Here is a 25,543-nt window from a genome sequence, read left to right on the forward strand (position 1 = left end):
AACTGGAGCGGAATAGCGCTCTTCCCGCGAACACGTGGGTGTCATGGCCGAGACGCAACTGTGCGACGCTGACAGTGAGAACAGACGCGAGGCGAGACGCTGGATTTGTGGTGGTCTTACATATTTTATTTATTTAGTTTTTGATTGAATTACTTGGGTCTGTCGGTTTCTGAGGATGCGATGGGCGGTGAGGTCAGTAAAAACCGAAAGGTGAGTCAGTATGATGAGGCGCAGATCGGAGTTGTTTACCTTTTAACACGCTGTAGATATGGAGTCGTCACGTGTAGCGACCCCTAGATGGGGTAAGAGAAGATGAAGGCAGTGGTATTTGAAAGTCTCTTCTGCACCGATCAGCTCACAAGTGGACACAGACCTTCAGTCTGCGGCTCAAATCAGCTTCAGATCGTCTCTTTATTTATTTATTTGTGGGGGGTCATGTGTGATCTATGAGCTACAAAATGTTTCTATCCCATTTACCTCCAACATTAGTTAGTGATGCCAACTAAAAACCTAACCAAGCGCTGCATTTCTTAGTTATTTTTGAGGCTTTAAAGTTTAGCTTTTATTTAAATCAATATTTCATAAAGTCAAAAGCATAACTGCAGTGTATTTCACATTATTCCTCCTGTGTAAAAGCTTTCAGCTCACTAACGCACTGTATTTTACGTCATTCAAATCTCAACAAAACCTAAGTCAGCATCATTACAAAACCTCAGTCTGCACATTGTGGACAGGTCGTGCAGAGTTCGTGATGCCAGCTCATCATTCATTTCCAGAAACAACAACAACACCCCCACAAACGCACAGCGCCGCCTCCTTGTTTTACTGTCCTGGTGATGTTCTTCCTGTCATGCATCCTTCTTATTCCAGTGTTCAGTCACAAACTCTCCAAGGCTACACGGATGTTTCTTTCCTGCAGATTTTATTTATATTTATTTATTTAGTCTTTTGTTATAGTCTCTACGGATACGTTTGTTGGTTTCCTGCCTTGCCAAATTTTGGTTCTACCGGCTGTTAATAATTGTGATGTGGCTGTATTACAAAACATATTGCTGTTGTTCAGAGAGTGGAAGAAACACTTTCATTACTATTAAATATTACTGATTTTAGTTGCAACTGAATAGAACTATATGCAGTATTTCCATTCACCAGCAGATCATCTTGACCACGTCTACATGCGTAGACGTGTTGAGTTGCTGGCGCGTGATTGGTTGATTAGATTGCATTAACGACCAGTTGGGCCTAATAAAGTGTCCAAGGAGTGTTTCCCAAATAGTTATCAGATTTAATTACAGAGTTATACTCTGCAGTTACACGTTTCAAACAAATGCAGTATGCAAAATAGATTCGCGTGTACAGAGGTATCAGCATAAAGTGAGGATAAATAAAATCTGAATAGTAAATATATATTATATATTATAATTTTTTCTTTTAAAATCTAGAGCGAGGGGCCGGCTGCTCAGCGTCGATTCAGCCACGGGTTCCTCTCGAACGTGGGGGTCTCCATCGTTCATAGACTCGGACACTCAGCTGTATTTTCTCGCCCTGTGGGAGCAGACAGCAGGCAGCCCATCAGACTCCTGTTGCCTCCAGAGGACGGCGCTGAGGCGTCCGGCGCAGACCCGACTCCTGCGGCTTTTATCTCTGTCTTTCTGCCCGAGTTCCCACACCGTAGATGTCCTGATCATTTCCAGGTACTGCGGACCACAACACAACCCAGTTAAAGACGCAAAGAGAAGAAGTTCTTTAGGAGAAACAGAAAGATAACAGGGCCTAATTCTGTGCTTACAGATCCTGGGCTTCATCGCTAAAGGCTCATTTGGACCCATCCTAAAAGTCAAAGATATTTCCAAAGAGAAGATCTATGCAGTTAAGGTCAATCCAGTATTAACTAAAGATGTTAAAAATGTGATACTTTTGGACATCTTTAGTGTAATTTTCTTCCTGTGTTGTCATACAGGTTCTGCCAAAGTCTGAGTTATTGAAGCACGGAGTCCTGGAGCAGTCGAAAGAGGAAGTCATCATTCAGGTACAACATTGATAGAAACAAAATTCAAATAGTTGAAATTAAATAATCAAATAAATGTTTATGTCACCTGTTCAGCTTTTTTAACCATGACACAAGTAAATAGGGATTGTAGCAGAGATTGTTTTTTACAGACATGGGCAAAATTTAAGCTCCTGTAGGAACCCCTATGCTGAGGCTAATGATAAACGAGAAATTATTATGCCAATAAACAAATATTACATCTGCATACAGCTGAATTATAGAGTGCTATAAACTGTCTATGTGCTGGCCATAAATACTTACTAATAGGTCAAAATGCAATATTCTTAGTAGAGCTTCTCAAAGCATAAACTGGAGAGGATATCATTGCTGAAAGGAATGTATTCATGTCAAGCAAACATTTCTAAATTTAATGCAAATAGTAGTTATATGGTTATTATAGGAAAGCACAAACTATGTACAATTATAAATGTGATGATAAAAGTGGACCAATTATGCTCATTTCCAGCTTCATATTGCCGTCTTTGGATGCTACTATCCAGAAAGGGAGTGCAAACAGGCAAACCCAGGTGTAGATACAGCTGAGGGGAAATGGAATAAATTAAGCTGATTTTTAATAAATAATAGCGAAGGTGAAATGAGCCTTGGGGTTGCCGGAGGTGGCGTCTAGGCTGATGGCTGAGCCAGAGGGCTGGGTGCATTGTTGGGCAGACTGAGCAGGAGATAGAGACAAGACCGGAGCCAAGCTAAGGGTAAATATGAAAAATAAGATGCAAGAATCAGGATCAGGACAAGTGGTAATGATCTAACTTTAACAATAAACTCAAAGGCTTGACTGTAGAGTGCCGCATAAAGCATGACTCACAATTCAAAATAATCCTTATCTGTCTAATACATAGCTTTGCTCCACCACTTCTGTTTATCCACTGTCGGGAGCTTTTGTTCTGATTGGCTGTACTTTACAAACACAAGGTTTGTCATCAGGTGGGTGGATTCTCAGAACTCACAGCAAAAATCGATGACCAGTCTGATGAACTGTACACTGACTTCAGTATTTAAAATGTTGCTATAATATGAGCATCATTTATAACAGTTTAAGACAGTAAATAAGTAATGACTTAATAGGTCCACTTAAAGGATTACAGTAGGTGGTGTGGCATAGTTTCTGTCCATAGTCCGTAGTCCTCACGCTGCAGGAAACTCTCTGTGCATCCCTCACTAAATGTTCACTGTTCATCTGTGTGTGTCGACTGTTGCATTGCAGCGGCAGCTCAAACACCCTTTTATCCACAATCTGCAGGACTGCTGGCAGACGCAGCGCCATCTCTTCATTAGTGAGTTAATAAATAGAAACGATGGCACCGCTCGACCCTCCCTTCTTCCGCTATCCTTTGTTGTTCCCGAGAAGTTCCCCCTTTCCTCGTCTTTGGTCCCATAGAATAAAAAGTTGTCAACTGTAAAACCAAGCAGTCTAAAAAAAAATCTCTGGATAGTGAAGAGGTGCAGTGCCATCTAATGAGCGTCCTGGGTAAAACTGTCCTCTGTGGCTGCAGCTGCTGTGTGACCTTTGCTTACCTAGTGTTGTCACAAATTCAGGTTTTTTTCAGTTAAGATTACTGAAGTGGCTAAAAGATGTTTAACAAAACAAAGAGCATGTGTGTTTTAGACTTAACCCTCTTCCTGACTTCTTCCTTTCCCAAACCACAGTGGGATGAACAAATCATTTTTTGTTTTCTTTTACTTTACGTTTCCTTGCAGATTGCTTTATTTTATTTTTATTTCCACCTTTAGTGATCTGCTTTACCCACGCTGCCAATTTCAAAGTGCTGAGAAGTATGTTTGTGTCTGGTCCTCTGCAGTGTGTGACTACTGCAGTACTGGTGACCTGCACACTTGTTGGTTGCTGAGGGGCCACTTTGGGGAGGAAGAGGTTCGGCTCATTGCTGCAGAGCTGGGCAGCGCACTAGGTTAGTGCTCATCAAATGTCTTGTACTGTCACAGAAATTATGCTTGAGCGCACAGTACACTTTTTTCTTTGAAAAAAAGATTAATGTCATTTAATTCTTGCTCTCTGTCTCTGATTTATTTCTAGGATTTCTACATGACTTAGGAATCATGCACAGAGATATAAAAGTATGATATTTTTCATTTTAATCACTCTTGTAACTTCCACACGTGTGTGTTTAGAACTTTTAATGGTTATGGCTTTGCTGCTTTTTTTTTTTCAGATGGAGAACATTCTGTTAAATGATCAAGGTAATGCTCTTCTGCAGTTGTTGATGATACACTTTTAAGACTGAAGTATTTAGAGAAATCATGGTTAGATGAGTACAGATGCAATGCAGGTAACAGCAGATAAGCATGACATCACAGCTCAGGAGCTTTGCCAAGACACTAACTTAAAATCTCTTTAATATAAACTTGACAACTTCAAGACCCCTCTTACGGAAACATTTATGGTTTTATTTCTACAAATCAGTCTCTCTTTGTTTTTTTGCCTCTATTCAGGTCACCTTCGACTGTCTGATTTCGGTCTGTCTCGCCGCCTGAAACGAGGAGGGCGAGCTTTCACAATATGTGGGACGATCCAGTACATGGGTGAGATTTGTGGTCGTGCCACAGATACTCTGTGATTGTTTTCCATGACTAACATTAACATGAGAGCCTCACCTGCGTTTCATTCCCCCTGGATTCAGTTGACCCAGTTGTGAATGGGATGCACCTGTAATGTACTCTGCATGTTATTACTTTTTGCTCTATTATTAAGAGGTATTTTCTGCCCTGCATTTAACTTTTTCCTTTTATGCACACACATATATATAAACATATATGTGGATGTGTGGATCTCTGTTTTGGGTGAGCAGCTCCTGAAATCTTGAGCGGGGGTCCGTACAACCATGCTGCTGACTGGTGGTCTCTTGGGATTATGCTGTTCTCACTGGCGACAGGAAAGGTGAAGACACTTAAACTCACTATTTCACGGCTCTGTGTGTAGAAAAGTGCCTGAAAGTGCAGATTATTTTTGCTTTAAATCCACTTGTTTCTCTATTTTTAGTTTCCACTAATGGCAGAAATAGACCACTGTCACATGCTGGCAAAGGTCAGAGATTTTTCTTATGTGGTGCCTGAGACGTTCAGCTCTGCTCTGATCCTACTCCTTACTGAGGTCAGTATCCACTGCTCTTTTTACTTTGTGCCACCTTAGAGCTATAGTGACATACTCATCTCTTTATCACCATACTGATGTAGCTTTTGTGCAAGAATCCGATGAACCGCCTTCGTAATCTGGAGTGTTTCAAGATGCAGACGTTCTTCCGTGGCACTTCATTCGACCCTTACATCCTCCAGAAGACACCGGTTGAATTCATCCTGGAGCTTAGGACGCACCCCGACTGGGCAGCCAAATCCGCAAGAGGCTTTTCATTGGATTACTTTGATAACTTTGACTGTGATCAAATCCTTCACTCCCCCGTGAGTCCCAGTGAAGTCATAGGGTAGTCAAAGTCTCCTACTTTGGCCAGTGTGGACCTAAAATCGGCTGCAGAGCAGACTTGCAAAGCGAAAAATCGATCTGTTTTTAAGGATACTAGATACATGAATTCTGCATGTGATGGCATTTCCATAACAGACTTGTTTCTCTACAGACTTATGTTACCTCTTGGAATTGAAAGTTGTATTTGGACCCCAAAGCGCTTTACACATCCAGTCATGCACCCATTCACATTCATCCTGGTGGTGATGGCAAGCTACATTGTAGCCACAGCCATCCTGGGGCCCTCTGACCACCACCAGTAGGCAACAACAGGTGAAGTGTCTTGCCCAAGGACACAACGACCGAGACTGTCTGACCCGGGGCTCGAACAGGCAACCTTCCAATTACAATGCGAACGCCCAACTCTTGAGCCACGATCGCCCCATGTTATGCATTTTTAACTGAAACTTCAGCATGTCTCTCCCATGATGCAGTTGAAGGTGAGGTTTTGATGTCTCTATACACATGTGTCCTTGTATTAACTGTATATCATTTTATGTTGTTGCTAACAGTTGTTTAATATACATTGTCTGTTGTTTTTAAATGCAATTGCTCAAATAAAGTTTAATTTTTTAAATCAAGTATTCATTTATTTGTGTTTATTATTTCTTAATACTCTATGATGGGTGGGGGAGTAGAGCTACTACAAGGACCGACCAGTGATGAAAAACAAATGAGTGACACTGAGTTGAATGAACACTGTCTTCCTGACCTTTGTTTCACTGATTAAACTGGGTGTGTTAATGATTAATAAAAGAATTGCGGGGCCTTAACTTTTTTTGGAAACAGTTTAAAGACCACAGAGCTACACGGTGGTTTTATATTTCTGTGTTTAATGGTGGACCATGTTTTTCTTGTTTTCCCCATTGCTGTGTAGTCAACCATTTCTGGATTTTAAGATTAGACTTAAAACTTATAGTTAGTTAATTAGTTATAGTTAGGACTGGATCAGGTCACCCTGAACCATCATGCCTGCCTTGCTCAGGGAACTTTATGTTGACAGGCAGTTCAAGAAAGAGGTCACATACACTGTAAAGACCCAGCTCTCTTTTAGGTTGGACGTTTTTACTTCTATAGAATAAAAATGAGGGAACACCAACCTGAAAGGGTTTCTTTTATATTTCTGTATATCAGCACTAGCACAAAAACATAAATGAGCCTGCTGTATTTTCTGTTGGGCACTTTTCTTATCTCAGGTATCTCAGGCAGCCTTGGGTTGGCCTATTTACAGGAGTGCTCACAAACCCACTGAGGACAACCAATAATAGGACAGAAAATTGAGGACCAGATAAAGTATCATCATTAGATGCTTTTAATTAGGTAACAGAGAAAAAGTCGAGGGTCCCAGAGGAAGCAGCCACACATAATTGCTGTACTTCTTGAAGTCATGAATCTATTTAAAACTGTATCTCCTGAATGGGAGTGCACCAGCTCCTCCCACCACTGCCTCCTGACATTGAATTCCCTCTCAGGCCCTTGTCTTAGACAGGTCCACCATGCCTGTGTTGTGGCTGTATAGTGGCAGGCAGTCCATTGACCCATATCTGCTTTTAGAGGCACACTGACCCACAATAGTGAAGAGAGGAGTCCCCTGAAATCCTGGAGGGCCATCCCACAGACTCTCACCAAATAGTAACATTACATAACTGAACACAACAGAAAACATCAGTTGCAGCTTATCCTGCAAATGTGCAGAAAGACACAGATTGACACGCAAGTAGTCACAATCAAATTCAAAAGCCATGAAATGATCCCGACTGGCTGATGATAAGCTTCGTTCAAGTTTGCATTTTAAACTTTTTAAACCATACACATTATTATTATTCAAAGTATTATTATTTGAAACTTTTCATTTTCAAACAGAAGCCAATTACACAAAATAAAGAAGCAAAAAAAATGGTTGAAAAACCTGCTCTTCATAGTGGAAATGATCCAGTTGACCTAATTTCCTTCTGATTTGGCCCATTTTGGCCCACTTTTACACTGACTGGAACCTGGAAATGATTTCTATTTCTGGAACTTTCCATCATTTTCTTCACAGTTTAAAGCGCTGCGGAAAAGCCACTGAGTGCACGAATTGCTCGGAGACTCAAACACCCCTGAGAATTTGAGGGTGAAGATCAAATTATCAGGAGATTTCAAGCCATCCTCAGGGCACATTTTTACTAATTAGAGTAAAAATAGCACACCATGGGGTGTGGTTAAACGCCTCATTTAGGCCCTTATTGGACAAAAGGTTCTGACTTAATACATGATTTTGTGTTTTGCAAGCAACCTGAACATGTGGGAAGCATTAAAAAAACAATTTGCATGTAAAAGATAAAGTAAACCAGTTTAAAACGCCAGGTTTCTAACCATTGCTGAGTCAAAGTGAGTGTGGCCATCTGAAAAATTCTATATCAATGTGATAAAGATGAAGCTAAATGAATTTGAAAAAAAAAATCACTATATTTAAATAGAACAATGAATCATCACTTTTTTTTTTATTCATGTGGGGCAAAGGTGGGCGTACACGCTCCGCCCAGGGGTGTTGGCTTGTGAGGTGTGACACACTTGAGCTGGATACAAACTAAAGCTGGCAGGGAGGCTCCATCAGTGTTCATCGCATCAGTAGATGAGACCCATTTTAATTTCAGGTAAGAGCTTTTATCTTGTTATTTTTATATTCAGCTGATTTTAATGCTGTCTTCACAAACTTGAAATACAAGCTGCCTTTAGATTTTATTAAATTTTGAAGATTTGTGCAGCAGCTCTGACAATTTCATATATTTTTTACACTGCTATCAGTGTTTGATTAACTGCGTATCTGACTCTGATGAAAGATTTTGTGGTCTTGTGTTTTTCCCCACCTAATTAGCCTCTTCCTAGTGCTGTGAAAATCACATTTGGAAATCAGAAAATATTTGAATGGCATCCAAGCCTGGACTTACTATTAAAGGGCTATAAAGTGATAAACCTTTTCTTCACATTACCAAACAACGATGCACTCAAAGCTTTATAAACAGCTGCAGACAAGCTCATTATTGGAAAAGTACCAATATGGATCAATCTGCTGTTACTGTATCCTGCAAATCAAACAAGCTCTCACATCTTTAAGGTAGACAGATGATAGGAGGACGGGTGTTAAATCTAGATAAAACTGGACTAATTTTCTGTTTGATTCCACTTCAGTGTCTGTCCTTTTTAGCTGCTAATGACTGAATAATAATCAGTCAAATCTTCTTCCAAAGGCTGCTCAGACAATCAGTCACTCAGGATGACGCATCAGTTCCCAACGCTCTCCGAGGCTCAGAAGAGGGAGCTGCATGAGACCGCTTTACGCATAGTTTCTCCAGGGAAGGGCATCCTGGCTGCAGATGAGTCTGTAGGTCTGTAGCGCTCCTTCTTTAAACATGCACATTTAGTGAGTGCACACCTTATGTCCAATCCAATCAAAGAGTGTAAGTTATCACCAGTGTAAGTTAAATGTCACTGACAATACACCCACTGCAGGCAGTATGGCTAAGCGGCTGGCTCAAGTCGGAGTGGAGAACACGGAGGAGAACCGCAGGCAGTATCGGCAGATCCTCTTCAGTGCGGACGATCGCATCAACAGCTGCATCGGAGGGGTCATCTTCTTCCACGAGACCCTGTACCAACACTCTGATAATGGCGTTCCCTTTGTCAAAATGATCAGGGACAGGGGAATCTTGGTTGGGGTCAAGGTCTGACCACTTAGAATTCAATCTGTTTAGGTTATCATCTTTTTTTGATAATAGGTTTGGATTTTGATTCAAATCATTGTCTGCATTCTTCAGGTTGACAAAGGTGTTGTTCCCCTGGCAGGAACTTGTGGAGAAACCACCACACAGGGTCAGTCCAACTAAATAATTTCCCCCAGGGATCAATAAAGTATTCTGATTCTGATTCTGATTCTGATTCAACTCACACTGGACCGCTGCTGATATCAACCATTTCATCACCACAATTTCCCATTTATGAACATTTCCCTTCTCTGTTTTTTCTTTGTACTTTTTACACTTCTCCACAGGTCTGGATGGATTGTCTGAGCGTTGTGCGCAGTATAAAAAGGACGGTGCTGTCTTCGCAAAGTGGCGCTGTGTGCTCAAAATTAGTGACGTCAATCCATCAAAGCTGGCTATCACAGAAAATGCGAATGTTCTTGCACGTTACTCTAGTATCTGCCAGCAGGTCAGAACTCCAAATCATAAAGCCTAAATGCTTATCCACACATCACTGTGATCTAATGCATATACAGTGTTTGATCATCTATCTTTCCTTGAACAGCATGGCATCGTGCCCGTCATAGAGCCAGAGATTTTGCCTGATGGTGATCATGACCTGAAGCGCTGCCAGTATGTCACTGAGAAGGTAGGGAGTGGCTGCACTGTTACTTTTATGGGTTTTTCAGACATTCTGTACCACTCTGCTGCTTCTTTAGTAAAACAGTGTCTGTGTTGCAGGTCCTGGCTGCAGTGTACAAGGCCATGTCAGACCACCACGTGTACCTCGAAGGCACTCTGCTCAAACCCAACATGGTCACTCCTGGACACAGCTGCTCCACCAAATACAGCCCAGAGGAGGTTGCAATGGCAACCCTCACTGCTCTGCGCCGCACAGTTCCCCCAGCTGTGACAGGTAAGTTAAAATGATGCTCTCATTTAGAGGTTTAGAAACAGAAACGTGTGCAGAAACCAAACAGAACAAATTCATGTTTTCGTCCACAGGAATTGCTTTTCTGTCAGGAGGTCAGAGTGAAGAGGAGGCCTCTATCCACCTTAATGCCATCAACAACTGCCCTCTGCCCAAACCCTGGGTCCTGACGTTCTCCTTCGGACGAGCCCTGCAGGCGTCTGCACTCAGAGCCTGGAGAGGACATAAAGAAAATGAGAAAGCCGCCACTGAACAGTTCATCAAGAGAGCAGAGGTAGCTTCCAGTCGTTTTTTAATGCACACATAAAAAAAAGAACCAGCTGCTATTTGTATGACGTTTCTCTGCTTGTTTGCTCTCTGTTGTATCTGCAGGTGAACAGTCTGGCATGTCAGGGAAAGTACACCGGTGGAGATAACTATGGAGAGGCTGGCCAGCGCATTTACGGTTCCTGCCATGCATATTGAAGAGTATAAAAAGAACATTTTAACTAGCAGTGTGTTCTTCCACACCATAACAAGATATATTACAGAGGAGATGTACTGCATTTTCTTAGGTTATTTCAGAATATTGGCCTACATAATGATATTAAATGAAATATCTTGCCTTGACAAATGAGAACAATCAGAACATGGCCTTGGGTGTTTCTAACACATGTGCTGAATGAAAGGCTCATGCTTTACTTGTGTTGTAGCAGTACTTTGACTAGAGCTTTAAATCCTGCAGTTAATATTGCAATGCCAGCCTAACATGTGCTCCACAGTAATGATATTAGTTCGACTCAAAACACAGTTAACTAAATAGTTAAAGAAGCTGAATCTATATGATACAGCTCCCAATCTATTATTTAGAAGTTGTTATGTGAAGCTTCTGTGCTTGTGTGACAGAGAAAGTGGATTTGTGTAGTTCAGTTTCTTTATTTAGTTTAGCAGTGAACATGCACAAATAGGCATATTGTAAGAGAATTAGCTTGAAGCTAAATTGCATCTACAGTCCCCAGGTATGAAGTACAATCAGCTCAATAAGTAATATACAACACATGCTGATGTGTGTTATCATTCTTAGTAGCATTATATGTCTAATAAACATATTTCAAATGTAAGTATTTAGGCAATAAAACTGTGTTCTAGTAAAGTCTGATTGAGATTTTTTGTTTTATGAAGGTTAATGGTATGTCACGCTCTTTATAAGACGACAGACACTGATTCACTATGTGGAGAAAATTCGTTTTCATTTTTTTTTCATCTTTCAAACCCTGTAATTTAAGGGTATTCTATATGTTATCTAATGTGTCAAATGTCCAGAAAAGGCATCTGACACGTGATGCTGGAGCGCTTCTGTGATATTCTTTGTCAGTTACAGTTCATTTCCACCATTCCGTAGTTTGACATACGTGTAACTCCTAATAGTTCAAAATGTCACATTCAAATATTTATGGACATTTTTTTTTTCATTTCAAGCCCGGTTCAAGTCTTTTTTTTAAATAAGAAAAACTAACAACAAATTTACTCAAAACAGTGTGATGTACCCTTGATAATGTTTTGACACATCAGTATATATATCTGGAGCCTATCCCAGCTGTATTAGGGCAAGAGACATGAAACACCCTGGACAGGTCGCATGTCTGTCCCAGAGCTAACACATAGAGACAGACAACCATTCCCACTCACGTTCACATTCAATTAACCTAACCCCACTAACTGCATGTCTTTGGATCGTGGGATGAAGCCAAAGTATCTAAAGAGCAGCCACGCAAACATGGGGAGAACATGCAAACTCCACACAGAAAGACCCTGGATTTAATTTATTTGTGCTATAATAATAATATTACTACATGAGATTACAAATATTTGAATCTAAATTCTAATGAATGTACTCAGTATGTACACAAGCAGCAAGAGAATACACCTTTAGCTTGCAGTTAGCTAATACACCTTCAGCTCCCAGACATACTGTGACTAACTGCACACAAACAGTTAGTGTGTTTGCTGATATTTGTTGAGCTGATAGAAATGTTGAATTTGAAATTACCTGACAGTTAAAAAAACGTCACTCACTTCATGCTTCCTCCTTTTCTTTAGAGCTAGCTACATTTTGAAGCAATGCAAACACAACTAATGGACTCCTGCACTCCCTCCGGCCTGCTATAAAAAAAGCTATAAATGATACCGCTGAACTAAAAGTAATGAGTCTGTTTTGAAAATGTACGAAGTAGACAGTACAGATATTTGTTTTAAAATGTAGGGAGTAAAAGTAAAAAGTTGTCACAAAAATAAATACTTAAATAAAGTACAAATACCTGAAAAGTCTACTTCAGTACAGTAATGTAGTATTTGTACTTTGTTAGTTCCCACCTATGCACCTTTCTAGTGCTTTACCCTATTTTCACAAAGGGCTCTAGACTATATAATAAAATGCAACAACAAAGACAGTATAAAAAGAAACTAAAACTAAATAAAAGCAATCCACAGGTGGGTTTTATGCTTCTTTTTAAAAGTATCAGGTGTGTCCACAGATCTTAAGTGCATTGGAAGTGAGTTCCACAACTTGGGAGCCACAACCTCAAAAACACAGACTCCTTTTGTCCTTAACTTGAACCTAGGTACCAAGGGCGCCTCCAGAATTTCTTTCATAGGGGTGGCCATATGGGGCCACTAGAAATACACCAAAAACAGAATTTCCAGTTTTATTATGCTGTTGTCAAATATAGGATAGTTGAAAAATATCGCAAAAAAGAGAGAAAGAAAAGAATGATATGCCTACCTAATTTTCCACTGTTAAAGTTGATGTCACTGAAAATAGGTATATATGAAAACCAAATAAGATTTTGAAATCAATAATAATCTGCTTTAACTGATTGATTAATTGATTGGTTGATTGGCTGAAATTCCACCCATTGCTTTAATGATTCTCAGCAGAGCTGACAGAAGAAGCTTAAGATTCATATTCCCAGAATGGAGTTAGCTTTAAGCGCAAACCTGTTCAGTAAAGACAAAAAAAGGATTAGTGGTCTGTCCAGGGATTGGCAGCAGCTTTTCTGCAACCTTATTACATTATTATCAACATAGGGCAGTCTTGCCAGGTGGGGCCACTGGGTAGGGATCCGGATAAGGCAACATTTTTCCGATTTTCTATTATCTATTGTTCAGTATTTCATTTGTTTTATCTTCAGAGATGCTCTTCTGATTACCTTCGTTGTAATGAGTGGAAGTTAAGTTACTGTTGCCTTTCTATCAGCTGAAAGCAGTGTGACCATTCTCCTCTGACCTCTGGCATTAACAAGGCATTTTTGCTCACAGAACTGTTGCTCAGTGGATATTCTCTTGTTTTGAGACCATTCTCTATAGACTCTAGGGGTGGTGGTGTGGGGAAATCCCAGCATAAGGCAGTTTCTGAGGTATGCAAACCAGGCTGTCATACACTAACAACTATGCGACATTGAATATCACGTAAATCACTTTTCTTCCCCATTCTGGGCTGTATTATTGAAAAAATTATATTAATTATATTCTTGAATTAACAACTGGTAAAAATGAAGCAAAATTATAAGCCTGTTGGTAAGTGTCTATATTTATAAAACATTTATTATTTAGCTTATGCTTATATTATATATAAATAATACCAATATAGCAAGTCTTGCATTATAAGCGATGTGCATTATATGATATTGTAATATATATTATTTGACGACAAATGATATTAACAAAAACATTAATAGCTTTGGATATGGTCGGACTATTTTCTAAGGCGGATGTGTCAGACTCGGCTGTAGTGTTTCCGGTGTTGATGAATGCCCTGCTCGGTTAAAAAAAACGCGCTGGGGTAGGAGTCACCTCGTCGGGAGTATTGTCTGCTCAGTAAATACCCTTCACAGTGTAGCGTAAAACAGCGCTCATTTGATTGCTTTCTCGTTTTTCTTTTTGCCTCGACCACTCGCAGGCGCTCGGGGCCTAATCACCAGCAGGCGTTAAAGAATCCTGGAAACAGCGAACTGTTAGCTTGAGTTAGCAGCGATGTCGGGTGTTGTGCGAGGCCCCGCTGGGAACAACGACTGCCGAATTTACGTGGGAAACCTCCCGCCAGATATACGCACAAAAGATGTGGAAGACGTGTTCTACAAGTATGGGACGATTCGAGATATCGACTTGAAGAACCGGAGAGGGGGACCCCCGTTCGCCTTTATTGAATTCGAAGACCCCAGGTAAGAAGCTAACGGTTAGCCGCGCCAGGCCCGATGCGGTCCCATTGTGTTGCTAACAAACTCGTGTGTGTGCTAACGCGTTGCTTAGTGCTCAGACTATTTCCTGGATGTTTTTTTTTCTGTTATTCCCGTAATTAAATTTGGTATGTGTGTGCGCGCGTGCTACTTTCGCTTTCGACTTGGTTTGCATACGCCTGTGTCCCGTTTTTCCTGCGCTGAAGCTTGGTGCCTTTGTGGTATTAATGTCCATGTTGCTGGAGATTAATACACCCGCTTCACTTCTTCGCTGCAGACGACTTGCGTCAAAGCACTCGCAGCTTTACGCTTTGCTACATGTTAATTTGGTCAATCGTTATATTTCTTTCATGAAACAAAAGTTTCATGAGACTAAAATGCTGCAGTTGCATTTGCAAAGCGGATTAGTAGACGTTAAGTAATAAAGCTAGCCGCTAACATGGCTGCTTGCGTGTTGCAAGCCTGTTCGTTCGTGCATTTGTTTATGTCTAAAGCGAAACTGTTTTATTTAATAGGGACGCTGATGATGCCGTCTATGGACGTGATGGATACGACTACGACGGCTACAGACTGCGAGTGGAGTTTCCTCGGAGCGGCAGGGGATCCAGAGGAGGGTTTGGGATCGGAGGAGCGCCCAGAGGCAGATATGGACCCCCTTCCAGACGATCTGAGTACAGAGTCGTTGTGTCAGGTAAACAAACCAAAAATATGCAATGCCAGGCAGTTATTTGTCTGTCTGAAGGGGGGGGGGGGGGGCTTATTTTATTTTTATGATTATAGTGAGTGTAGTTTTTGAGAGACATGAAAGTTTTTGTGTTTATGTTATGGAAACAAAATCTCCTGTAGAGTGTTTCAGCGGTTTTAAGACTGTCTTTGAATGCATTTGCCTATGCAAACTTGCTGTTGCACAACCACAATGAGCCTTTGGGCAGTGACTGCATGTAAGCACAATCTACCTGGATAGAGTTAAGATGGGGACAAAATTATGTATTGCTGTTGTTTCTGGCCATTTGATAACTTCAAGTGGTTAAATATTTTTCTCACACACATGGTGATTTCCCTTTGTCAGTTTTGTTTATATAGCACGTTACACATCAACTGGATGTGCTTAACTACAAGTTAAAAATAAATTGCATAGCTCTACAGTGATTTAATGCAAGAAAACCTCAAAAAACAACAGAAATTTACAAGGGAATAAGACTACATTTCAAACACACAGTTAAGTGTAAACCACTCAGAATAAAAAGTTTTTGGATGTAGACACAGTTGAACTTGACCTCAGGACAGCTGGCGGCTTTGTTGCAAAAAACAGGACAACAATAACTGAAGGCACCCTCAGCATCATTGGGTCTAATTTTATGAACATTTAAAAGATCTGCACCTGATTACCTGAAACTTCTAACTGGGTTATAGACACTAAGCCAGTCAGACATACTGATGGGCCAAACGGTTAAATGTTTGTGAAAGATTTTAAAGGTAGTTATGTATTGAACTGGGAGCCAGTGACGTGACTTCATGATTGGGGTAGTAAATTCATATTTCTGTGTATGTGTTAGGTAGCCCGTTGTGGTAAAAATGTTTTAGATGTAAGAAAACTTCAAAAACTCTTAAGGATAAATGTGATTTTCTTTATTGGTGGCAGCCACTGATATCTACATCTAGGGCTTCGATAATACTGACGGTCGAGTAATCATTCCTGTAATACTGCTTTGAAGTATAACAAGAAGGGGGTGGATTGTGATGTAAATTCTCAGTGGACAAGTTGACAGTCACAAAAAGCAGACATCAGAGAGCTGTTATTTTTATCGAGTAGATCTGGCCATAGAGTAAAATTTCCCTTAATCTGTATAAAAAGAAAACAGTCTCATGGTAGTTGGCTGCAGTGCACACTAAATATGTAAAAGTATTCAGAACCAGTACATTTTTAAATAAAATATGTCTTTTACTTATTAATGCACCAGCAAATCTTAGTGTATCTTGGTGTTAAATGACTAAATCTGAAACAGACCAGCTCTGGGGCTCTTAAACATTCATCCTTGTGTGCATAAACACAGCTGGAGGGTTCACTGTGTGTGTTGACGTAATGTTGGTGTTTTTCAGGGCTCCCTCAGAGCGGCAGCTGGCAGGACCTGAAGGACCACATGCGTGAGGCAGGCGACGTGTGCTACGCCGACGTTTACAGAGACGGGACTGGAGTGGTAGAATTTGTGCGCAAAGAAGACATGACCTATGCCGTTCGCAAGCTGGACAACACCAAATTCCGCTCCCATGAGGTATGTGTATGATTTTTAGCATCATGGATGATTGTTCTATGCTTTGCTGTGCTGAGGTGAGTACGTCAGGAAATGTGACGTGTCGAGAACAACAGCCAGCCCTTAATTCCATCTGTGGCATTTCCACCGTAGGCAGGAATGTATGCCTTTTCAATGTCAAGTTCTCTTGTGTCCGCCAGGGAGAGACTGCTTACATTCGTGTGAAATTAGACGGTCCCCGCAGCCCAAGTTATGGAAGATCACGCTCTCGCAGCCGTGGCAGCCGGAGCAGGAGCCGCAGTCGGAGCGCCAGCCGCAGTCGCAGCAATTCCCGTGGTCGTGGCAGAGGATCTCCCCGCTACTCACCCCGTCACAGCCGCTCTCGCTCCCGTTCCTAAGCTTTTCTGCCGTCGATGTTTTGCTCCTTTTGATGTATACCCTCCTGTTTTTACCTCCTATGAGTTTCTCCAGATGTCAGCTATTGATTTTAATTTCTCTCCTCCCCCCCCCCTTTTTTTTTTTTCTTGTCCTGGTGTCCTTGTGGATGATCTTGGTATGTAGTTGTACCACCCCCACCCGTGCTTCAACCCTTCCCTCTGTCTCCTGCAGCTTTGTCCCTTCTTCTCCCTCCCACTCCCCTCTCTCTCCACCTCTCGCTCCCTTTTTTCTGTCCTAAAGTTTTGCAAAAGTAGAAGTTGTGCTGTGTCGAACTTCAAAAATGTTGAGTTGTTTATAACCTTCACTCAATGTTTTTGCAAGTACTGAAAATTTAAAGTTTTGTTTTTGGTTTTGTTTTGTTTTTTTCTTATATATTAAAAAAAAAAAAGCTTCTCATTGGATATGTGGGGTGGGCTGTTTGAAAGGGGAGCCCGATGCTTAACTGTATTTTACCCTTGTGTCTTCCTTTAGACATCTGAAGAGAAGGATTAAAGTGATTTGGAATAAAACCATTGTGGAGAACATTTCATTTGTATGGTCAGGATAGGACATCTAGGAGCAATCAGGTCGAGGCAATGGTACGCTTCATATTCCATAAATTGAACGTTTCTGATCGGTTGCTGTATCATGCATGTCATTTTAACAAAGCCACGTACTGTACTTTGTTATATATACAGTTTTTAACATGCTACTTCTGACCTGTGACAGAATAAGCAGTCCTAAATCAAGTGTTGTGATGTAAGTGTAACATCTTTGCTGTCAAATGTGGGGGAAAAAAGTGAATTCACTACTTTGATGCAAAGTGTCTCACTTAAATATCCTCATTGCTTTAAATGTTTTCAGGGAGTGATTGTTTTTGTGCTCAGTGGCATTTAAAAATCTGAATCTGACATGAGTGCTTCAACATGGCTTAAAAAAAAAACAAAAAAATAGGCCCCCAAATCTTGACATTTTATTCTAACGGTCTGCCTCTGATTTTCTTCCTGGTATTTCAAGGTTTTGATTGGAGGAGTGGCTCAGTGGATCCCAATCCTTGGAGCTGGATGAGTGGATCGATTAGGGAAGGGATAGGCAAGGATGGATGCTCGGAACGGGATCAGTTTTCCAGGATTCAGATGAGTTGATATCAGAACTTAAAAAAAAACAAAGAAAAAAACAAACAAATGGGAGTCTCAGAACATTTTTTTTATTATTAGGCCCCCATCCTGCCTATCTTTTAAAGGTTTTCAGGGATAATGGCTTTATTAGAAGAAAACGAAACTGAGGACCAGGAAGTTGGATCAAAGGATGGAGTCGTAGATGCCTGGTATGAAGGAATTAAAATTGGGGAGGTTGGGAAAGGGGTTTCACATGGGTGTAGTTTGTATGTTTTTGATTTTGCTTAATCTTTTTTTTCTTCCTCTTAGCATTTTCAATAAAACACTTTGAAACAAGGACATTTAGTTTGTCTTTATTTCCAACATAAACCCAAGCACGAATTCTTTACCATTAATAAAATAAACCTGTTTGATCTCCCTCATTACATTTACGTTTGTAACCAAACCAACTAAGGATAACCATGGAGTTAGGAAACAAAGGAAGAGCAGCAGCTGTGGACATGAAACACCACCACAGCAGCCTGCCCGTGTTCATTATTCAAAGCTCTCGTGTCCCTCAGCTGTGACGGTGACTGATGAAAGGGCCTTTTACGCACAGCCGAGTGATGCCTGCCGTGCGCCGTGGTCTCGTTTCCTTTTAGCCCACAGTCGGTGGTGTATACCGTGAATGATGCATTGTGGGATGAAATAAGATGCCGGCAGACAGGAGCTGGAGAAAAACGCTTGCAACACACGGGGAAGCTGCTGCCCAGCCAATGGCAGGGTTCAGCATACAGCAGAGGGGCGGGGAGCTGCTGGCGCACAGCGGAGAGCCAACCTACCTACATGCTTATTGTGTAAATCTTTAAAAAGCAATTACCCGCAGCATCATCCTAACCTTACCCACCGGCTGGGTGAAATAGGCTACTTATTTTTGGAAAGGAGTGTTTTCAGGTGGCTCGAGAAAAGGTGGGTTGCATATTTTTCATAATCTGAGGGGGGGGAGACTGACTCTCATGTCTTGACATATTTCTGATTCGAGTTATTTTTCTTGTTCTTATATGATGATCTGTTCCTGTATGCCTCTTTGCATTTTGAATGATTGGATATGTAGGTTGTATTGGCGTATTTTGGCGGATTCTATATTTGAGTGGGCATATTTTGATACTTTTGCCCTCCTGATGCACAAGCTGCTTTAATCCGAAAGTGATTTTTGCCAAGTAATTTAACTCCACTTGTATCAAGTTTCGCACTCAATCTTTGCAAACGCTCAAGTCAACGTCTGATCAAACATATAGGCACAAATACACAGCCACGAGTTGTAGATTCAGATGAGTGGGATTGGTGGGAAACGCTTTGCCAAATGGCCAGTTTTCTGCTTGTGGTGTTTGCGATGATCCGGGCTGGCCTAAACCGTCCCCATCACCACGTGCGGTGTTAATTTTCAGTGCGGTACGTGCGTGAACGTGCTCCCTTCTTCCTCCGCAGGCATCCTCAACCATGACTGACAGGAAAGCTGTGATCAAGAACGCAGACATGTCCGAGGACATGCAGCAGGACGCGGTGGACTGTGCCACCCAGGCCATGGAGAAGTACAACATAGAGAAGGACATTGCAGCCTACATCAAGAAGGTGAGACAGGAGGGGGTGCTTGGATGGATCCAAGCAGAGCTCTCACCGACAGAGCATGATCAGCAAATTGAGACACTAACACATTCTCACATCTATTTTTGCCCAGCGTGGAGATGAGACACGTGATCAAAGACATAGTCAGGGTTTTCTTTTTATTTGGCACGTTTAAAAATCCTTCCTCCAAAGCAGGGGCGTTTCCAGGATTTTTAGAATTTGGTGAAACATGGCACAGTTAGAAGTGGCAACACAAGAGCATGAAGACTGTATGGCAGTCACTGACTTCTTACTTAAAGGCATAATCGTACTTGAGTACTAATACAAAAGTTTTTGTCACTATGCACAAACCTATACAGTTTGTACATACAATCATTGATTCATTAATGTGTGTTTTACTTTAATGTGTCAACTGGACATGATTTTAATTGGTCAACTGGCTTCAACTTAACTTATAGGACATCAGTAGATTAAAATAAGCAAAAATAAGTTATTAAAGATTTAAAATGAATGGTTTGAAGTATAACATTTGAATCCAGAATATACTGGAGGGGAAAGGGGCTAATAGAAATGCATTAAAACTGATGGTAAATAAGTTATGTGTCCTTGGTCCTTTCCACTCTAGCCCATTGGTAATGTTTGTAAGGCCCCCTCTGCACATGCTCTTACACGAAATTACATAAACTAGAATAAAAAAAGCTTTTGATTTGTTTGTTTTTATGTGCATCAATTTCCCAATACAAGAGTGGAACTCAAACCTTTATAGAGTGCTTTAAGAAGAAGTACAAAAACTTCAAACTGTTGGCTGCTAATGCACAAAGTAACAAGAAAAAGGAAAGCAATAGTAGTAATAATGTTTTTCTTATGAAAAGCCTGGCTAAGCAGGTTTTTGTGTGCTTTTGCAAGTCTGTTTCTAGTTCTCATACACACTTGCCTGCAGCATATTGGCATGAACGTTAAACTTGTTTAAATAAATGATCTAAATAACAAATTAGTGCTTACAGATTATCAACTATTTTTGCATTTCCCGCTGCAGATCATACAACTCCCATGTTCCTGCTGAGGACCACAGTGTGGAGACAGTTATCCAGTTTATTGAATAGCTTTAACTGAAACTAAAACTGGTTTGATATAGAAAAAAGCAGGGATTAAATGTGCTATAATGTCATTGTAACTAATAATATTTTAATTAGTCCTTCAGGAAAATTAAGGTTGGGCATGACCTCTATACAATATAAATCCATCCAATCCATATAAAGTAACTTGGACCCTGATTGCTGTCGTCCTCTTGACTCTTTTCAGGAGTTTGACAAGAAGTACAACCCCACTTGGCACTGCATTGTCGGGAGGAACTTCGGCAGCTACGTCACCCACGAGACAAAGCATTTCATTTACTTTTATCTGGGCCAGGTGGCCATCTTGCTCTTCAAGTCAGGCTGAGAAGTTTCTGATGGGTATTGAGGAGTTTTTCTCCCTGAACCTAAATCGGAAATGCACTGGTGGCTGATGTCTCCCATACACTAATAACGACATACCATAACGATGCAAAACCGGCCATGCGCAATTGCATGGACTATACACTATTTAATATGTATGTTACAGTAAGTTTACTTTTTGATAGTTGCCATTTGAATGCAACGGAAGTAGTTTTTGTTGATGCTGTTAAATTCTAGGTTGTAAAAGATTTCAATGTGGCCCTTGATTTTACGTGAAAGGAAAGCTGTAGAATGTAGTGGTGCATCCGCTTTCCTTCTCAAGTGGCATTGCCAGACCCCGTTACGAGACAATGTTGATTTTGGTGGTAAAACCATCCCGCGTGCACCGGTTTAGCAAATCATCGTCCACATTAACCTGTGATCATATAAAGAAAACAAATAATGGGGTTTGTTATCTCTGCTGCCAATTTCCAAGGAATTATGTTGCTTGAAGATGCACGCCATTCAGTATCTCCACTGTTTTCAATTGGGATTTAAGACAGACCCACAGCAGAAGTGAAATTATTGCAGCCGTGTTCAGAAAAGATGTCACATTTTGGACCCAACACAAGTCAGTGCAATCATTTGCAGGGATTTTCAGTTCGAACGCTCTTAAATTTTCACTGTGAAGAACGATGGGGGCCGATAAGCCTCCCATACACAGACCTTAACCTGTAATGTACGACTTGTAACACTAGAGACTGGCTACCCAAATTTCCCATCTCAACTACTCGGACTCGAGTCTTATAATCCTGTGTTCCTGCATGTTTTACCACAGATTATTTAAACGTTATATAGGAGACAAACAGAAGCTCTTCTTGGACACTTTTGTGTGTTTTATTATTATTTTTGTTAAACCTTTGAGTTTGTGAATAATGGCCTGGGCTAAGTGTGTCTTGTCCCAGTAATTGCTATAAAGCAGCATTAGGACAATGTTTAGATGAAGCATCTGCAGCCGACTCCACCAAGGCTACCAACGCCCATGTGTTTCAGGTTGTGACGTCTTTTGTGGCTACCTTTTTAAGTTGCATCCCCCCCACAATGCCTTTAGTTCTGCATTGCCAGTGTACTGCCAGACATGAGGTAAGGACAAAACATTCAGAGTTGGGACTTTTCAAAGCAACAAGAAGCAGGCTTCCTCTTGTCTATCTCAGATTTTTGGCTTTTCGTTTTGTAATGTCTGCATAACTAGTTTGAAATGGCGATGCACAGTGTTTGCGTTCTGATTAAATATGTTGTCTGTGAGGACAGATTTGAGGGTTTTCGTGCACAGAGCCAGATGACAGATAAAGGCCGAATGTTTCTCAGATGTTCCCTCCTTTATGTGAGCTACGTGTGAAATGTGTATCTCAAGTGTTAGCTTGGTTTGACATCGTTTCTCTCTAATTTTTTTTTCTTTCTTTTTTGAGGGACATCTTCCTAACTATTGTCAATGTAAACTGATTTAGTATTGTTTTCCTCTGGCATGTATTTTTGCTGTGTATATGTAGGAGCCGTTCCAATGCTGTTAAATTTGCACAAAACGTGTGCCTGTCATTGCTCTCAAATGTAACTGGCTTGAGTACAATTGCACTTCATCAGAAATAAATACAGTAGGTTGCTACAGAACCAAAACCATGTAACTCGATAAAATAAAATGTTGACTTATTACACTGTGGTCTTTCATTCTGTCCCTCTGAGGCAAATCTGAGCTTCAACAGTGTTTTTTGTACCCGTGCATGCGAGTGTCTGACTTTAAATCTGTTGGTGTTCACAGTATTTTTTATTTTTAAACTTGAGGGTGACTTACCAGGCTGCATTTTTAAAGCAAAATGATACTCCTGATGATACCTCGGTACCAACTGAGTGCCATTTAAATGCCACAGATTACCTAAGTATTGTTGCTGACCATGTCCGTCCCTTTCAGCATGAGCATGACACTGATTTCACTGTACTAAAACGGGCTCGGCACTCTCCAGGTCTTAATCCAACAGAGCATCTTTGGAATGTGGTGGAACGCGCGATTCTCATCGTGAATGTGCAGCTGACAAATGTGTGATACCGTCATGTCAATATGGACCAAAATGTTCCAGGAATCTTTCCAGCACCTTGAATGAAATGGCTGATGGGTTTATGTTTGCGCATTTGTAGAACTAAAAAGCTTTGACCCTTTTAAAATAAGCAAATTAAAGTCCAGCTATTTCAAATGAGCTGTCAGTTATGTTTCAACAGATCAACAATGTGGTGCTATATTTCGCTATATTTCAGTCATTATGGAATCATTTTGTTTTTCAGTTAATGCACTGCAATCACCCAAACTCTCTAAATCTATGTTTAAATACTACATCAGCTGATTTCACTGATTCGCATGCAGTCGGCCAGAGCCGGTTCTGTTTGGCGTGCATTAAAACCTGTCGGCAGATGACAGGTGGCAGATGAAGAAACTAACTCCTTCAGCAAAGATGTTATGTGTCAGGCTAAGGGCTGGTGTAATGGCATGCATTACTGTGTATTAATATCACAGAAAAGCAGATTTTATGGGGTTTTTTATTGTGTGCTTTGTTTCTCTGCAAAAATTGTGATTGCACTACAGCATACAAAAAAGACCATCTGCAGAGAGATCTTGTTCATGCCTTTGGCTGTTGTTTTCTCATTGATAAAAACTGCATGAGTCGGGTGGCACTTGTGTAACGTGCTGCAGTTACGTGATGTCTGTAAGTGGAAATCTGTAGAAACAAGAGCTCACGAAGCCAGCAGAGCTGAGAAAGCAGACAAATCAAAGAACAAGTGACTAATGAATAATTCGTAGCGACAGACTGGGGTCAGAGTGGATGAAATAAGATGCTCGCTGGAGTTAAGCAAGGCTTTGTTCTTTTGATACTTATCATTGCATCACACTCGCTCTAAAGTTCCTCTTTTTAAAAAATATTTGGGATTCACTTGCAGCCCTTGTTTAGTGAGCAAGAAAGCCACGAGTGAGTGGCACGAATAAGGAGTCTGAATGCTGTTAAAAACGTGATGTATCATTAGTCTCACATTCACTCACACTTTAAACAGAAGTGCGTCAGAGGCCCGTCTGCTTTTCTACCCAGCCTTCGCTGCTGTTTTACATTCTTGTTTTTCCCATCAGCACACACCCCCCCCCCCCCCCCCCCCCCTTCCACATACCTGACTGCTTTCTCTTTCATAGCCTCTGGCTGCCTTCATCCATCTTCCCACACAGAGCTGTAATTCATGGTCGGAGCACATTCACATGTAGACAGCATAGATAATTGACTGGACCAAAAACTAACCCCTGCTGCTTGAAAACTAGTCACACAGTTAATATATATCTAGAGCCATGTTTCACACTTTGACACAAATTCGGGGTATTTTTCTGAACTGTGGCTTGTTCAGTTTAAAGAGTATTGTTTTCTACCAAATAACTTTCTCATAGTGTTAAAGCACATTTAAATCCAGCTCCATCTCACACTGTCATTAAATAGCTTTCATATCCAAATCTGCAAAAAGTCTTAAAAGGACTCTTTCATGGCAACATTTTTACCTCTCTGCACTTAAATAGCTCTATTCAGCTCAGCACAGCTTCAATATGAAATACCCCTTTCTTTTGTTCAGAGCGTGGCTCTCATTGATGTGGTGAATGTTTATGCTCTGCAGCTCCCTCATAGACTTCGAGATGACCAGTGGGCGTATTTCACGCTGGCACAACAAGGAGGCAAATGACTCAGATTCAAACATCAGGGATGTTGAGAAACACATTCATGTGTTAATAGAAGCTACTGGATTCGCTGGTTGCAATTACATTGCGCGTAGGTTGAAGTATGTGGTGTTATTGTCTGGGAAAGTCAAATTTGAATTCATCATTGGATGAAAATCCTTGAACATTTTTGTCCACTATTGTTGTGATTGATGAATGTCTAGTGTTTGAAAAAAGGTTCACAAGAAGCCCTGAATTATTTATATTGAGCCATAGTGTGGAGATGAACATGCACTGGCTCTTCTTTGCATAGTGCCCATAGTGATTTTCATACATGTTTTTAAAATTTATTTTTTACATGAAACATAATCACTATCACCTCAGTACCACAGTAGGGAAAGCACATGTGGAATTAACAGCAGCTCAGTTAAGTGCCCATCTATACCCACACAATTACATCTGATTGCCCAATAAATTGCTAGCCCCAAAGTTTGAAGTCCACTGTCTATTGTAAGAAATTCACCAATGATTGACAGATGAAGTCCAAAGATTCTGTTCACCACAGTGTTTTTTCAGTTGAAATCACACAGACT

General features: G+C 40.8%; 4 protein-coding genes across 5 annotated transcripts; all 4 read left to right on the plus strand.

The window, feature by feature from the left end:
- Window positions 1-46: 46 nt before the first annotated feature.
- On the plus strand, window positions 47-6,093 carry LOC146654366 (ribosomal protein S6 kinase-related protein-like). The gene is made up of 12 exons (XM_085380864.1): window positions 47-210; window positions 1,443-1,694; window positions 1,792-1,875; window positions 1,961-2,029; window positions 3,273-3,342; window positions 3,868-3,975; window positions 4,101-4,141; window positions 4,237-4,264; window positions 4,517-4,606; window positions 4,873-4,961; window positions 5,064-5,174; window positions 5,258-6,093. Exons 1-12 carry the CDS (start codon window positions 181-183, stop codon window positions 5,504-5,506), a joined length of 1,221 nt encoding a protein of 406 aa, XP_085236990.1. The 5' UTR covers window positions 47-180; the 3' UTR covers window positions 5,507-6,093.
- A 2,061-nt stretch (window positions 6,094-8,154) lies between these two features.
- On the plus strand, window positions 8,155-10,658 carry LOC146654367 (fructose-bisphosphate aldolase C-like). The gene is made up of 9 exons (XM_085379340.1): window positions 8,155-8,176; window positions 8,771-8,908; window positions 9,033-9,244; window positions 9,338-9,392; window positions 9,571-9,731; window positions 9,828-9,911; window positions 10,004-10,178; window positions 10,268-10,467; window positions 10,566-10,658. The coding sequence occupies exons 1-9, from the start codon at window positions 8,155-8,157 to the stop codon at window positions 10,656-10,658; spliced, it is 1,140 nt and encodes a 379-aa protein (XP_085235466.1).
- Window positions 10,659-13,979: 3,321 nt separating this feature from the next.
- Window positions 13,980-18,531, plus strand: srsf1a (serine and arginine rich splicing factor 1a). Of its 2 annotated transcripts, XR_014907145.1 has the most exons (5): window positions 13,980-14,392; window positions 14,923-15,098; window positions 16,508-16,680; window positions 16,860-17,675; window positions 18,094-18,531. XR_014907145.1 is itself a non-coding variant. In XM_085379510.1 (4 exons), exons 1-4 carry the CDS (start codon window positions 14,205-14,207, stop codon window positions 17,055-17,057), a joined length of 735 nt encoding a protein of 244 aa, XP_085235636.1. In that variant the 5' UTR covers window positions 13,980-14,204; the 3' UTR covers window positions 17,058-18,531. The 2 variants fall into 2 exon arrangements, 1 of the variants encoding a protein (XP_085235636.1); XM_085379510.1 differs by having other exon boundaries at window positions 16,860-18,531.
- Window positions 18,532-18,837: 306 nt separating this feature from the next.
- Window positions 18,838-22,924, plus strand: dynll2a (dynein, light chain, LC8-type 2a). Its single transcript, XM_085379511.1, has 3 exons — window positions 18,838-19,142; window positions 19,662-19,805; window positions 21,102-22,924. Exons 2-3 carry the CDS (start codon window positions 19,674-19,676, stop codon window positions 21,237-21,239), a joined length of 270 nt encoding a protein of 89 aa, XP_085235637.1. The 5' UTR covers window positions 18,838-19,142; window positions 19,662-19,673; the 3' UTR covers window positions 21,240-22,924.
- Window positions 22,925-25,543: the final 2,619 nt, after the last annotated feature.

The sequence above is a fragment of the Rhamphochromis longiceps genome, linkage group LG14 (assembly GCF_057381845.1).
Source record: "Rhamphochromis longiceps isolate RC_006_pf linkage group LG14, R_longiceps_female_GT1.1, whole genome shotgun sequence".
NCBI classification, from domain to species: domain Eukaryota; kingdom Metazoa; phylum Chordata; class Actinopteri; order Cichliformes; family Cichlidae; genus Rhamphochromis; species Rhamphochromis longiceps.